The sequence below is a fragment of the Poecilia latipinna genome, unplaced genomic scaffold (genome assembly GCF_001443285.1).
Source record: "Poecilia latipinna isolate Pla-1442-1.1 unplaced genomic scaffold, P_latipinna-1.0 Scaffold1616, whole genome shotgun sequence".
Classification (NCBI taxonomy): domain Eukaryota; kingdom Metazoa; phylum Chordata; class Actinopteri; order Cyprinodontiformes; family Poeciliidae; genus Poecilia; species Poecilia latipinna.
Window position 1 is genome coordinate 137,349 of NW_015114232.1, and position 13,055 is coordinate 150,403.

The 13,055-nt window shown below is 37.3% G+C and overlaps 2 protein-coding genes and 1 long non-coding RNA gene across 4 annotated transcripts; 2 read left to right on the forward strand and 1 right to left on the reverse strand.

Moving 5' to 3' along the window:
• The first annotated feature begins 4,154 nt into the window (after nt 1-4,154).
• On the forward strand, nt 4,155-7,576 carry LOC106964029 (high choriolytic enzyme 1-like). Its single transcript, XM_015059252.1, has 10 exons — nt 4,155-4,240; nt 4,346-4,446; nt 4,621-4,648; nt 4,726-4,776; nt 5,462-5,593; nt 5,758-5,875; nt 5,958-6,136; nt 6,497-6,578; nt 6,681-6,805; nt 6,886-7,576. The coding sequence occupies exons 2-10, from the start codon at nt 4,393-4,395 to the stop codon at nt 6,888-6,890; spliced, it is 774 nt and encodes a 257-aa protein (XP_014914738.1). The 5' UTR covers nt 4,155-4,240; nt 4,346-4,392; the 3' UTR covers nt 6,891-7,576.
• Nucleotides 7,577-8,752: 1,176 nt separating this feature from the next.
• On the reverse strand, nt 8,753-9,494 carry LOC106964032 (uncharacterized). The gene is made up of 2 exons (XR_001428308.1): nt 9,410-9,494; nt 8,753-9,125 (listed from the first exon to the last, which is right to left on the reverse strand). It is a non-coding gene; the product is annotated as an uncharacterized LOC106964032 (long non-coding RNA).
• Nucleotides 8,963-12,809, forward strand: LOC106964031 (high choriolytic enzyme 2-like). 2 transcript variants are annotated; one of them, XM_015059257.1, is made up of 9 exons: nt 8,963-9,052; nt 9,170-9,227; nt 9,423-9,453; nt 9,538-9,588; nt 9,770-9,904; nt 10,584-10,710; nt 11,899-12,077; nt 12,209-12,290; nt 12,373-12,809. In XM_015059257.1, exons 2-9 carry the CDS (start codon nt 9,180-9,182, stop codon nt 12,506-12,508), a joined length of 789 nt encoding a protein of 262 aa, XP_014914743.1. In that variant the 5' UTR covers nt 8,963-9,052; nt 9,170-9,179; the 3' UTR covers nt 12,509-12,809. The 2 variants fall into 2 exon arrangements, with proteins under 2 accessions (XP_014914743.1, XP_014914742.1); XM_015059256.1 differs by having other exon boundaries at nt 8,986-9,052; nt 9,164-9,227.
• Nucleotides 12,810-13,055: the final 246 nt, after the last annotated feature.

Below are 13,055 nucleotides of genomic sequence, written 5' to 3' on the forward strand. Positions count from 1 at the left end.
TAATAATGTAAATTTCAGTGGCCACATGTCCAAAAACTTAAACCAAATGAAACTTCTCACATCTGGCTTCATTTTCTGTCGTCGTCTCTGACTGACAGAAAACGAACAATCGTATTTCTGTGGAAATGAACGAGCGTGATCTACGAACCACAAATACGCCTCAGTTGTTCCTGGAAGTTCTGTGTAAAGTTTTTCCTCATGCCAACGTAACCAGCTTTCTCATTATGTGAGCTTCAATCAAAGCACATGTGTTTTCAGGTGACACCACTTATTGTTTCTAAAATAGTTCATATGAAAGGAGGCTTTCATTTTCTGAACGTGACAGACACTTCACAGGCTTGTTTTCCTTTTGTGGTTGAAGTTATGGGATTCCTTAAAATAAAATTTAGTTTCTTGTGAACTTAAGAGCTAAATTAAACATTATAACTCCTGATATTTCAGTCATATTAGGTGTTAATGTTTAATCCAGTAAAACTACACTATTTATGGACATAAACTACGAACCTAAAAACACAAAATACCAACAAAAAGTTAAAATAAAAAACATATAAAGCCAAGATTCAGATGATTATCAGAAATGTACTTAGAAAATCCATCACAACCCATCAAACATACATCAAACAGAGTCTACCTGACTGAAATATAATCTATTAATATGATTGTTTATTCATATTTTTATCATTTCCTGGTTCCCCGTCCAGCATTTTCTCATACAGGCAGATTAATGTGTCTTCTGTTCACCCTCACTCGTCTGACACTCATGCATGTTTATTTTCATATGACTTATTGATTTACAGAGTCTTTCATTTTCAACAGCTTGTGTGCTTTATAGGCGAGAACATTAAACACTAACACTAAACAATAAGGTCATGACTATGACAAACTTAAAAAGAAACTTGTAAAGAAAAAAAAATGAAAGAAATGTTTCATGAAAAAAATTTAAAAAATTAGGAAATATTTTTGATTTTACAAATGATTTTTTTAGCATTTCATTTCATTGTCCAGTCTATTTGTATTTTGTGAAGGTTTATGACTCTGAACACTAGAAAGTTTTGCCGACTTCCTGCTGCTTCCTCCACAGATCATCTTATAGTTTTGTCACCTTACAATCAAAAACATTGTTGGAATTGCAGATGATGAACCAACAAAAGTTGTGAAACTCTTATCAAGTGGAATAAAAATGTTAAACAGTAAAAAAATGCAATTACTCAAAACCCATTAAGTGTAACATGCATTTGGTTTCAATCCCTCTTTACTCTAATTCTCCAAAATAAAATTCTGCTACAGACAAATGCCACCTGCACAGTGAGAAGCTGATCTGTGTGAAAACTGACCTCAGTGTAAACGCAGCTCTTTTATGAAGGTTTGTTAGAGAACAAACAGCATCATGAAGACGAAGGAGCACAACAGGCAGGTCAGGGTTTAAACAAAACGAGATCTGAAGCTTTCAGCGTCCCACAGACCTCTGTTCAATCCTCCATTTTAAAACACAAAGTGTGTAGCAAAACTGAAAACCCACTAAGACGTCACGCTCGATTTCAGCTAACAGGAATTCACCAGAAGCACAGGCCTAGTAGAGATGAAAACTGTCGGTCCTGCTGTCCAACAATTAGGCTTTTTATTGAACGCAGCTCATTGTGACATGATTAACAGCATAAACAGCGGAGGAACTTTATATACACAAGCATTGTCCAACACACACCCAAAGGTTTGGATTCAGGTGTTTACAGATACACAATATATTGGGCTGCTGTCACCACTAAATACGTCTTGTATTAACTTGTGTTGTTGGCTGCTGTGGTTTCTCATTTTTCTCTCGTTCTGCAGGTGCAGAAGCAGACTTCTATTTTCTACTCTCCTTTTCCTTCTTCTGGACTCTTGACTAAACGTTTACAGTTTTTGCACTTTAATTTTAATGGTTGGCTGATTTATTTATTGACATATTTATATACATTTGCTAAGTTGTGAATGAGGAAGAAGGATCTGGGAGGAGAGCGTGACAAAATACGTTTTGAGATTTAAGTGCACACACTACAAATTATTGTTTGTTCACATAGATAAATGCACTCTCACCAGTCGCACTGCATGCTCAGATTGTTGGCACAAATATAATGCCATCATTATCAGCAGTTTAATACAGAGAAATCAGACTGGAAGGGCAGTTTTTGAGCAAAACTGCAGGATCCCAGTTGGAAAATGTAAGTGCCGATAAAACCTGGGAGTGTGATGGTTGCATGCTGGCAGAGCACTGGATGTTTCAGATGGTTCAGGGAACAATGCACAGAGAGGCAGGTGGCAAACGGAGACCAGGAAACATGAAGCAACCAGAGGAACCCAGCAGGGGGCGAGTGGTGGTGGAAACCTGGAAGCTTGATTGCTAGACAAGAAAACCAGAAAGCAAAAAACAAACTAGAAAAGGGCCTAGAAAGAACAGCAAGGCAGAAACAAAACAAGAGTTCAAAAGAAGGGCGACACAGAGACTGAACTGCAGGACCTTAAAGGCAGGAAACCCAAAGCCATGAAGTCGTTAAGCTGAAAGCACTTATTGTCAGAAAAATTGTTTTTTTTTAAATAGAATTTTAAAGCAAACTTTTGCCGCATTTTTAAAATTTGAGCTACCCAATAATAAAACTATTAAAATTAACAAAATGGTCAGATTTTTGAAGAAACTGGATGTGTAAATCATTGTAGATACAAAACATAAAAAGGCCCAAAGTTTCTGAATTTCCTGGGTTGATTGTTTTCTTAAATGAGAAGTAAGATTTGCTTTTGAGAAAAAGTAGGTCAATGCTTGTGTTTCTAGTTAATCCAAAATTAAAATGAATGCAAAAATCAAATTAATAAATTAGAATCTATTTTTTACTACAGTTCTAAGAAGATGTTGAAATGTTGAAGAAGCTTCCATCTGCATCGACCGTCTATGCTTCCAGGCCAGATTTGCTCCATCTGGGCCACTCAAAATCCATCAGAGGGCTGCAAATGGCCCCCGGGCCACAGTTTGAACACCTCTGCTCTGGAGACTGGTGGCCAGTAAACCCAGAAGGTCGGATTTGATGGTTTGGAGACCGTCACTGGTTACACAGCTGCTTGGAGGCTGCTGACCGGTTGATGCAGCAGACGCTCTGGACTGAAGATCAGGAGTTTGGAGTCTGCAGGATGTCGGCATCTTAGAGTTTACAAGCCTGCACCTGCGGCAGAAGGAAATCTATTGCCGGGACTTTACAGATTATTGTTTTTAAGATCATAATGTTCTTTGCAGGTTGGGCGTAAGCCTTTGTGTTGAGCAAGAAAAATTCAAGTGAATTATTATCTTCCACAGTAAAATCTTATGGTACAATGAAGCAGCTGACTGATTGATAGGCTGAAATTTCTTCAACAATGTGGCTATTGTTAAGTGGAGGAACAAGAAGGTGAGTTAAAAGTTACGGTCCTGGATCAACTGGTCCATCCACATGCCTGCTGTCATCTCATGAAATGTGGTTTCTGACACAAATGAAAACAATCACAAGAACAAACTTCACATGTTTACAAAAAACTTTGTCCATCCAGAGTAAAGCTTCAGCTCCAGCTGTTTTAAACGAGTCAGTTTGAGAGTCTGGAGCAGATCCAGAACATCAATCCTGGAATGGGAATGTGGAAAATGTTGCTGAGCGACTGGGAAAACTTTACTACGAATAAATAATTTCTAATATCTCTGAATTCATTCTGTGAATTTTCTGATCATTAAAGTCCAAACTGTGTTCAGCTCAAAGCTTCTCCTAAAATCCACTTCAAGTTTATTTTCAGGTCAATTAAATCACAACCTTGGATTATTTAAACCGAAAATAACAATGTAAGCTGAATGAAATTAACTTAACATATAACTAGAGATCAAACTTTGAGGTTGTTCTTTAGCTCTTTCTGTTTTTGTGAGTATGCTTCTATTTCTGAACTGCAGATTGGACTTTTTCCAAGCATTTAAATTTTATTACACATTTACATTGCTAGTTTCCAAACTAGCAATGTTTACTTTGCTACTCAAACAGCAAAGTAAACATTTGCATGAAACTGAAAATTTTACAACTTCCTCAATGTGATGGAAAAACACACTGTGTTATCATTTGATTCAAGGTCAATAAGATGTGTGACAGGTGATTGGTGCACAAACAGTGAGCCCTGAGGCACACCCAGCGTTCGCAGCGTTTAAAAGGCGGGAGGCTGAGCTACTTCTGCATCCAGCCTCAGACTCCTGGACTCACAGGTAGCCTCCTCTCCACTCACATTCATCTCCTCTCTTATTGGTTTAATAAATTGCATTTATGTTCCAAGACTTAAACTTTTAACTCAACAACAAAACTCTGTTTAGATTTGGATTTTTTCAGGTCAGAAGCTTCCCCGCAGAGGAAAGGCAAGATGTTTGCAGTTTTCCTCTTCTTCCTTGCCATCTCGATGGCGGCTGTTCCTCTGGTAAATTTGAAGGGAGAAAAATAAAACTAATTTGTTTCATCCAACACAGGGAAGGTTGATGTGTTTAGAAAAATTGTGTTTGTAAAGCAGGATCAACAGCAAATATCCAAACTGTTGTGAAACAGAAGAAATGTGTTTTGTCATAAAATGCTAAAATCTCTGTTTGTGTTGCAGAAAGCAGATGACAGTGAAAACCAAATCGGTGAGTAGAAAAAATGAAAGAAACCTGAAGTGAACCTGAAATCTCTTAACGTGGGGATTTCTTCCTTCCTCCCACAGAAGAGAGCACGGACGTCACGGATGTCATCTCCAAAGCAAACGCTGGAATAAGTAAGACAGCAATTTCACACAACCCAACAACTTCGAATGTAATTTCATATTTACAAGTCAAGACAAAAAAAAAAAAAAAGAAAATCATCATCTTTTAATAAATCGGCTGATTTATTTCTTAAAAATTAGCTTAATGGTTTGCCTTTGTCAAATCTTCAGGCATGATAAGAAACTGGGTATTTTTTCATCTGTATTTCAGATTAAAAATAAAATAGTTTGCATATTTTCCCTACATTTCATTAGTTACTTTATTGAAATATTAAGAAAGTGATCAATCTGTTTATTTGCAATCTGTACAATTTATTACCAGGATAGCAAAGCATTTTAAAAACATTGTAATAAGGGGAGGGTAAAGTAATTTTATTTATACAGCACATTTTCATTAACAGGGCAGTTCAAAGGTCTTTACATGAATTAGAAACAAAACAACAAAACTAAAAGAAAGACAAAAAGGTAAAAGTATGAAACTACATATTGGTTCCTCATGTTTAATAAGAATAAGAATAAGTAGCAGTAAAAGACTTTGTAGAGTCCTGAGAGCTGAATACAGCCAACTGGAGCGCTTACATTGGCCAATTCAACACAGTATGTCTTGTTTAAGAGGCAGAGCTCAAAGAAATAGGAGTTTATGAAAATGCTTTGGTTCATAAGAATAAGTGTTTATCACTCTTTTGTGGCTCTGCAGAGACTCCACTGATCTACGGTGACATTGCTCCGAGCAAATCGAGGAACGCAGTCCCATGCACAGCCACCGGCTGCAAATGGCCCAAATCTGGAGACTATGTCTACATTCCCGTCTACATCTCCTCCTCATACAGTGAGCACAACCAGCACCTGAATTCAAAACTTTAAAATAGAAACAAACTCTTACATGCTTCTTTGTGTTTTTGTCAGAAGACAGAGGGAACAGTAGATGATGTCTGTGTTTTGTAGTTAGGACGTTGGTGTAAAATGTTTTTTGTGTTTGTTTTTGCCCTGCAGCCTCAGCAGAGCGTAACATCATCATCCGAGGCCTGGTGAGCTTCCACTCCTCCACCTGCATTCGCTTTGTCTGGAGGACGAGCCATGTGGACTACCTTTACTTCTACTCTGGAACCGGGTAGGAACGCAGTCACACACTCACATGCTGAGACTTTTACTTCCACACGTTTCCACTGATCTCCTCCTGATCTCCCCGCCAGGTGCTGGTCCTACCTGGGCCGTCAGGGCGGACTACAGGCCGTGTCTCTGAGGAACAATGGCTGCCTGTACCACTCCACGGTGCAGCATGAGGTCAGCCACGCTCTGGGCTTCCACCACGAACAGGTCCGCTCTGACAGAGACTCCTACGTCCAGGTCCTCCCCCAGAACATCATCCCAGGTCGGCTCACTCACACAAGCGGGGCTTAATACTTCTATCTGCAGAACATCTTCAGCAAAGAGGAGAGCATATGGTTAGACCTGAAAACAAAAGTATTTTAAACAAGTCATAGATTTCTGTATTTTCCACATTTGGACAGAAACTCTTTGTATTTGAGTCCATTCAGCCATTCATAGGGGACTTAACACTTTCAAATGACCTAAATCAGACAGAGAACTCAGTGGTTTTTGTGTGGGGAGTTTGGAAACTGACATTTAAACTGTGAGATCACATTGCCTCATGTTCTACTTTTATCTATTGCAATGGACATTTTCCTAAATAAAGTGACAATTTACAAAGTTACATTTTTTTCTTAACCAGGGTACGAACACAACTTTGAGAAGATACAGACTAACAACCTGGGCACTCCCTACGACTTCAACTCCGTTATGCATTACACCAAGTGAGTCTTTCTTCAAAATGACCTTCTGTTGTGCTACACCAGGCTTGTTGTTTTCAGCCTGAGTGCAGATGCATTCTGTTCATCACTTCCTCCTTCTTCCAGGTATGCCTTCTCCAAAAACGGCCAACCGACTCTCCTTTCCAAAGCTAATCCTTCCCTCGACTTTGGAAGGGCCACATCGATGAGCGCCAACGACATCGCCCGCATCAACAAGCTCTACGGATGCAGTGAGTAAAATATTAAGCTTTTTTAAAATTTCTCTAGCATTTCCAGGAGCTCGTGTCATTTACAGTACTTTTTCTCTCAGCTTAAATTTCAACAGACTAAAGGAGAAACTTCAGCTCGCCAGCGTTACCCGGCTCTGACCTGCTCCTCACAAAATCTCATCTCAAAGCAGCAGAAACTCTTTTTCTGCTGTCTCATTTACTATATATCTACATAACTACATAACTGCTGAAGACAGTTGTCTCTTACAGAAAGAAGCAGATTTTTGGATCAAATTTAAAGAAATATGCTGCAGGTTCTCCTGCTGGACGAGTGTGGTATTACATCTCCATCTGCCAACTTCAGAATACATATTGGTGTTTATCGGTGAAGGATTTCTTAACAAAAAAGTTTTTCTTTTGGGTTTGGATTGGCTTTCTTCTTCTTTTTTGCATCTACTATAAAAAATGGAAAGGAATGTTCCAATTGAAAATAAATCTAAGGGTAATTTTGATTAAGTAAATTATGTTGTGGCATACAAACTGTGGAAGATGGATTGGACTGGTCCTAAGATGTCTCAATAAAAGTCAATTTTTCAAGAATGTACAATCTATGGGAATGCAAAATGTAAAAGTTCCCCAATCACATTTGACCTAAATAAATGTTTTTATCAGCATAATGTTACAAGAGCTCATCCCACATGTTTGGTTCTTGTGACCAACATGTTTGTTTTCTGAGATTTAATGATGTTGTAATCCACTCAATCAAATACAAAATAAAATGTGATCATTCCAGCATCAATGTTTCTTTTTTCTCTGTAACAGACGAACATTAGGGATGAAGATCAGGGTTTCCTTTGTGCTGCAAATCCACCACAAAATAAAAGCCTTCACACATTCAGTATGAAGTTGTTTTAAAAACAAATGTAATGTAAAGCATATGATATAAATAAAAATATATATGCATAGCCTATATTTATGCACTTATACTAACCATAATCAGAGTTTTAAATGAGTTTAAATACAATGAAATGTTAATTCTTACTTTATTTTGAAGTAAGAGTTAACATGTTTGTGACGTGTGAGACAGATGAGCAATGAAAAAAGAAATAAGTCCATCTACCTCCTTCCAGAGCTGCTATTGCCATCTGAAGAAATGTCCTGCTTCTGGTCAAAAACAACCAATCAGAGCCAGGAGGAGGGGCTTAGCTCTGCTAATCACCCTCCTGTACGCTGCTCAATCTGCTAATGGTGGAAAAACAACTTAAAGTTACAGGAAAACTGTTTATCCGTCGTCATCTGTGGCTATGCTAACTAGCAGGCTATGTTGTGGTGAACCAACTGTAGCTTAGCAAAAAGCAAGTGGATGAAAGTGATTGACAGCACTAAGACCCTCCTCCTGGCTCTGATTGGTTGTTTCTGACTGAGTGGTTTGTTTCTGCACAGGATCTCGATTTTTGCACAGATTATCTGTCTGATATGATACTGTCAGAACATAATGATAATATTAACAAATATGTAAAAATATTTTTTATATAAAAGTTACATTCTGGAGCCGTAAGTGATGAGTTACTGAAACTTTCGTCATGAATACTCATGTTAGAAAGGATGTAGCTTTTAATTTGCTAGTTGAGATACAGAAAAGCTGACTCACAAAATGCCACTGTGCCTCATAATATTAACATATTTCTGTTCTGCATATGGTTAATATCATGCCCTCCCTGCACAAATGGGGGTAGAATTAATAATAATAGCACAACTACGTACAATAAAAAAACAGGCAAAGTAACAAAGATAAAATAAGCAATAAAAGCAGAACAATAGTAACATAGCCGTCCTAATCCTCCAGCTCCAAGACTTAAAAACAGGAAAACAAATGAGTTTTCAGAAGAGATTTAAAATCACCCACATTTCTGGGAGAAAACAGCCAAACATTTGGGAGAGCTAAAAGCATTTTGTTTTCAGATGGGATTCTGTTTCTTTTCCATTTTATATTTTATTTAGTGACTTTGTAGACAAAGATCTGCTTCTTTATAAACAGCAGCTGGACATTCACATGAGCTGCATGTCGTTAAAAACTGCTACATTGTGCAAAGACAGGACCAAACAAACAGTAACATATTTCAGCAGCAACTTGTAACATCATTGGTTTATTTTAGGAACAGATTGTCTAGTTCTGGATTGATCTCATCTGGATTAATGACGGATATAAAAAGCTTGGTCAGCGTTTTCTTGTGTCAGACTGGATCTGAGCCTCAGCTGCTCCTTCAGGTAAACGGCTCTCTGACTCTTCTTTAACTCTCATTTCTTTTCTTCATCATGTTTACATGTGTCGGCTTTTAACCTGAAACAAAAAGAAAACATATTTTCATTACATTGAAACTTCAGGACCTTCATCATGATCCCGGTTTTTCTGTCCCTCCTCTTCATCTCAGTGGTTAAAATGGTAAGTTCATGACGTTTTACTGATTCACCTCACAGCTTAGATAAAATTGAAGATTTAAGAAAGGCTGAGCTTGGTTTCAACAATAAGTTTCAACATTTAAAAGATTTAGAACAAAATGATTTTTGATTCGTTTGCCAACAAACATGCAGCAAAGCGTCACCAAAATGATGCATTTTTCTTACGTCTGTGTTCCAGAGTCCGGTAGTAGAACCGGCTCAGTTTCCCAGTGAGTTTGAAACAAAGATCCTTTTTATCTGACACATCAAATGCATAAATTTAACCAAAGGTTCTGGCAACATTTCTTTCTCAGAAGAGTTTATGGATGTCTTTAAAAGCGTCCCACAACTACAAGCTGACAAAGGTGAGACACAAGCTCACAAAACAAAAAAAACTAGCAGATAATAATAAGAAAAAATGATTATTTTAACAGTAATCCTTAAAATAACAACAAATACGCATGTTTTTGATGTCAGATTAATTTGAAATTGCAGTCTTGTTTTTGCAGTCCTGTCTGTGTCTGCGTGTCATTTGCTGTGTTGCAGAGCCAAAGCGATATGACGACATTGCTATGCCAAAAATCTTAAAGAGGAATGCTGACCCGTGCACCATCACAGGCTGCAAGTGGTTCAAATCTGGAGAGTTCGTCTACATACCGTTCTACATCGACACTAATTACTGTAAGCGTCATGTGAACAAGACAAAAAGACTTACAGCTGAGGTCAAGTTGACCACACCCACTGCTGAAACTTTACGCTTTTTCAAACATTTCCCAAGTGCTGTTAAACAGATCAATGATTTTTCAGTGTGACTTTTCCAAACATCCTTCTTTTTATTTTGGATTCTTACAATTTTTTTTTCACAAAAACCCAATTATTACCCCCCATAAGAACTGGCCTTTTTATTTAGCCAAAGCGCAGACCACTGCTGTGAAATCAGGTGCTTTCACTTGTATTCAATCAATGACCAATAAAATTCTCATTAAGGCTTTGAGCCGTCACTTGAGGAAACATCGCGCCAAAAACAAAATAATTCAGTTTAGACTTGACAAAAAGAAATAGGTGATGCTCACAAAGCAGGAGAAGAAAATGTAAAGACTTGCTACAGACTACAAAACGTGACTGAATAGAGCAATGACTCATTTTGTCTGTGGAAGGTTTTGATTTTCAGGAAAGAATTTGGTTTCTGTGAGCAAAAACTAAATAAATGTAAGCATCCAAAATAAACAGAAAAGCTGAATTTAAAAACACATTTTTGAATCTTTGAAAAAAACTTAGAATTTTATAGGGTGCCTAATAATTTTGACCTTATCTGTATTTTTAGTAATATAGGTACTAAGTTTTTTTTTTTTTTTTGCAGCTCCGGCAGAACGAAACAGAATCCTTGGAGTTCTGGAAAGATTCAACAGATCCACCTGCATCCGCTTTGTACCGTTTAAAACGAAGAATTCTGATTACCTTTATTTCTATACTCGACCTAACGACGGGTAGGAACATGAACACACACACACGCGCGCACACACACACATGCACACACGCACCTTCGTATCTCTATTTTCTTTGCTGGGACTTTTACTTCCATTCTTTTGAGCATTCTTGTTTCCAGTGTTGTTTGTTTCTTTATTGTTTATTTTATTGTTTAAATTCAGTTCTGAGTTTATTATTTTATCTCTTTGGGTGTTCACTTAGATTTTGGGTTATGATTTGGTTACTTCATTTAGATTTTGTCACAATCTTCATGCCCAAAATCCTCCAGTTACAAACCAACCTGCTGTGATCGCTGGCATTTTTATTATCTCCATCAGATTCTGCTTATCGATGTTTCTGAGGCCAGATGAGAAACACGAGACGATGTTTCCCTTTTGTCCTACTGCTTCACTTCCTGCTCCTGTTTTTGCTTCATTCTTGTTTCACAGTCCTGTTTTATTTGTATCAGGAGAGGAGGTGATAGGATACGAGTTTCAAGTCATAATTCGGTTCAGTGAACCAAATTCTTCAAAAGACAAGATTATGACTAATAATTATCAAAAGGACCAAAATCATCAAGTCAAAAGCCCTCACAGATGAAGAAAAATAAATAAAATGAAGCAAATAAAGTTGTTAATTTTTGTGGAATTTTTTGTAGGAAATAGATGTTATTTATTGTCGATGACAAACTTCAAATTTTGCAAGTTTGCTGTGTTAAAGTAAAGACATCCAGTTTTCAGTTTCTTTTAAATTTATTCTCAGTCATAAAAACGGGATTTGGGACACTTTCTTTCAAGACTCTTGCCATATTTAGCTGAGTTTAATAGATTCAATAACAGCTGATCTGGCTACCGCTGGATTGTCAGTAAAAGTCTCCAGACAGACGCGGTTCTACTTATTATAAAAGTTTAGTTGTGGAAAAAATAATAATAACTAAAAACAAAATATTTGTGCCATTATTAACATTTTCTGTTTAAGAAGATATAAACTTAGCATTGAAAACATCATCCTAAAAAAATTACAAATTGGAGTCGGGGCCAAACAAAATTAATACAAGGACGGCGAACGGCCCCCGGGCCACAGTTTGGACACCCTGTTCTAGAATAAGCCTTTTAGATTTCTGACTTATAATGATCAAACGACGGCAGAAACAGCTAGCCGTTAGCGGTTAGCGGTTAGCTCTGTGTGTGCCTGTGTTTGTATTCCAGGTGTTGGTCCTACATTGGCCGTCAGGGAGGAGGCCAGTTCATCTCTCTGGAGAAAAATAAATGTCTGCGAACCTCTACGGTGAGCCACGAGGTCCTTCACGCTCTGGGCTTCAACCATGAGCAGGTCCGCATCGACAGAGACCAATACATCCGCGTTTTATTCCAGAACATCAAGCCAGGTTGGTAACATCTGTTTCGATATAAACAGATGGTCCATTTGAATAAGTTGGTTTCAGTTTAGTTGGTGTCTCCTGTTTCTGTTCACACTGTAACAACAACATGAACTTTTCCTGTTTGCTCTTTCACAAAGAGCAAAAGTTTAACTTTTGGAAGGTAGAGACCAACAACATGGGATCTCCTTACGACTACAACTCTGTCATGCATTACAAGAAGTAAGTCTTTCCCATCATGTGAGGGTTTTTTATTTAAAAAGAAAAAATGCTGACACTTATATTTTCCATGAATGTTTTGCAGGTATGCCTTTTCCAAAAACGGGCGGCCAACCATCGCTGCCAGGTCTCGTCGAGTCCACAGCTTTGGAAACTCATACGGGATGAGCAACACTGACATCAACCGAGTCAACAAACTTTATAACTGCAGGGAAAAATAAAGCATGAACTTTTACCATTTCTCAAAACAAAAAGAAATATTCTAACAGAAGGTTTTTAACACTAATCATTTAACGTCAGTGTGAACCAGAAATGATCAAACTTAGTTTACAGAAACCAGGAGTTATTTTATCTTTAACTAGTTACATTTACTTTATTATGAGTCACGTTTTCGAAAAATTTACTTTTATTAGTATTTTTACTACACTGCACTTTTTACTTTTACTTGAGTAACTTTATTATGAAGTATCACTACTTTTGCTTGAATAAAATTAAGTCTCAAAAATAAACATGTTTTAAAATTCAGCACTGCAGTTTTATTAAAACAAACTGATTTGGATAAATGTTTTGTTGCCAGATTTCTTTTTGTTACTTATATGAATTATTGTCATCTTCATCCTTAAAATACCAAAACTTCCACTTAACTTTATACTTTGACCGCCTGATGATGATGTAGCTTAAATATGAAATGATTTGATTACTTAGTACTTGAGTAAACTTTTTACTTTTTTATTCTTAAGTAATTTCTGGGATGGCTACTTTTAACTT

Coding starts and splice junctions, on each gene's coding strand:
- LOC106964029 (XM_015059252.1), top strand. CDS start 4,393: ATGTTTGCAGTTTTCCTCTTCTTCCTTGCCATCTCGATGGCGGCTGTT. Junction 5,876..5,957: donor TACTTCTACTCTGGAACCGG/GTAGGAACGCAG, acceptor TCTCCCCGCCAG/GTGCTGGTCCTACCTGGGCC. Junction 6,579..6,680: donor TCCGTTATGCATTACACCAA/GTGAGTCTTTCT, acceptor TCCTTCTTCCAG/GTATGCCTTCTCCAAAAACG.
- LOC106964031 (XM_015059257.1), top strand. CDS start 9,180: ATGATCCCGGTTTTTCTGTCCCTCCTCTTCATCTCAGTGGTTAAAATG. Junction 9,228..9,422: donor TCATCTCAGTGGTTAAAATG/GTAAGTTCATGA, acceptor TCTGTGTTCCAG/AGTCCGGTAGTAGAACCGGC. Junction 10,711..11,898: donor TATACTCGACCTAACGACGG/GTAGGAACATGA, acceptor TTTGTATTCCAG/GTGTTGGTCCTACATTGGCC.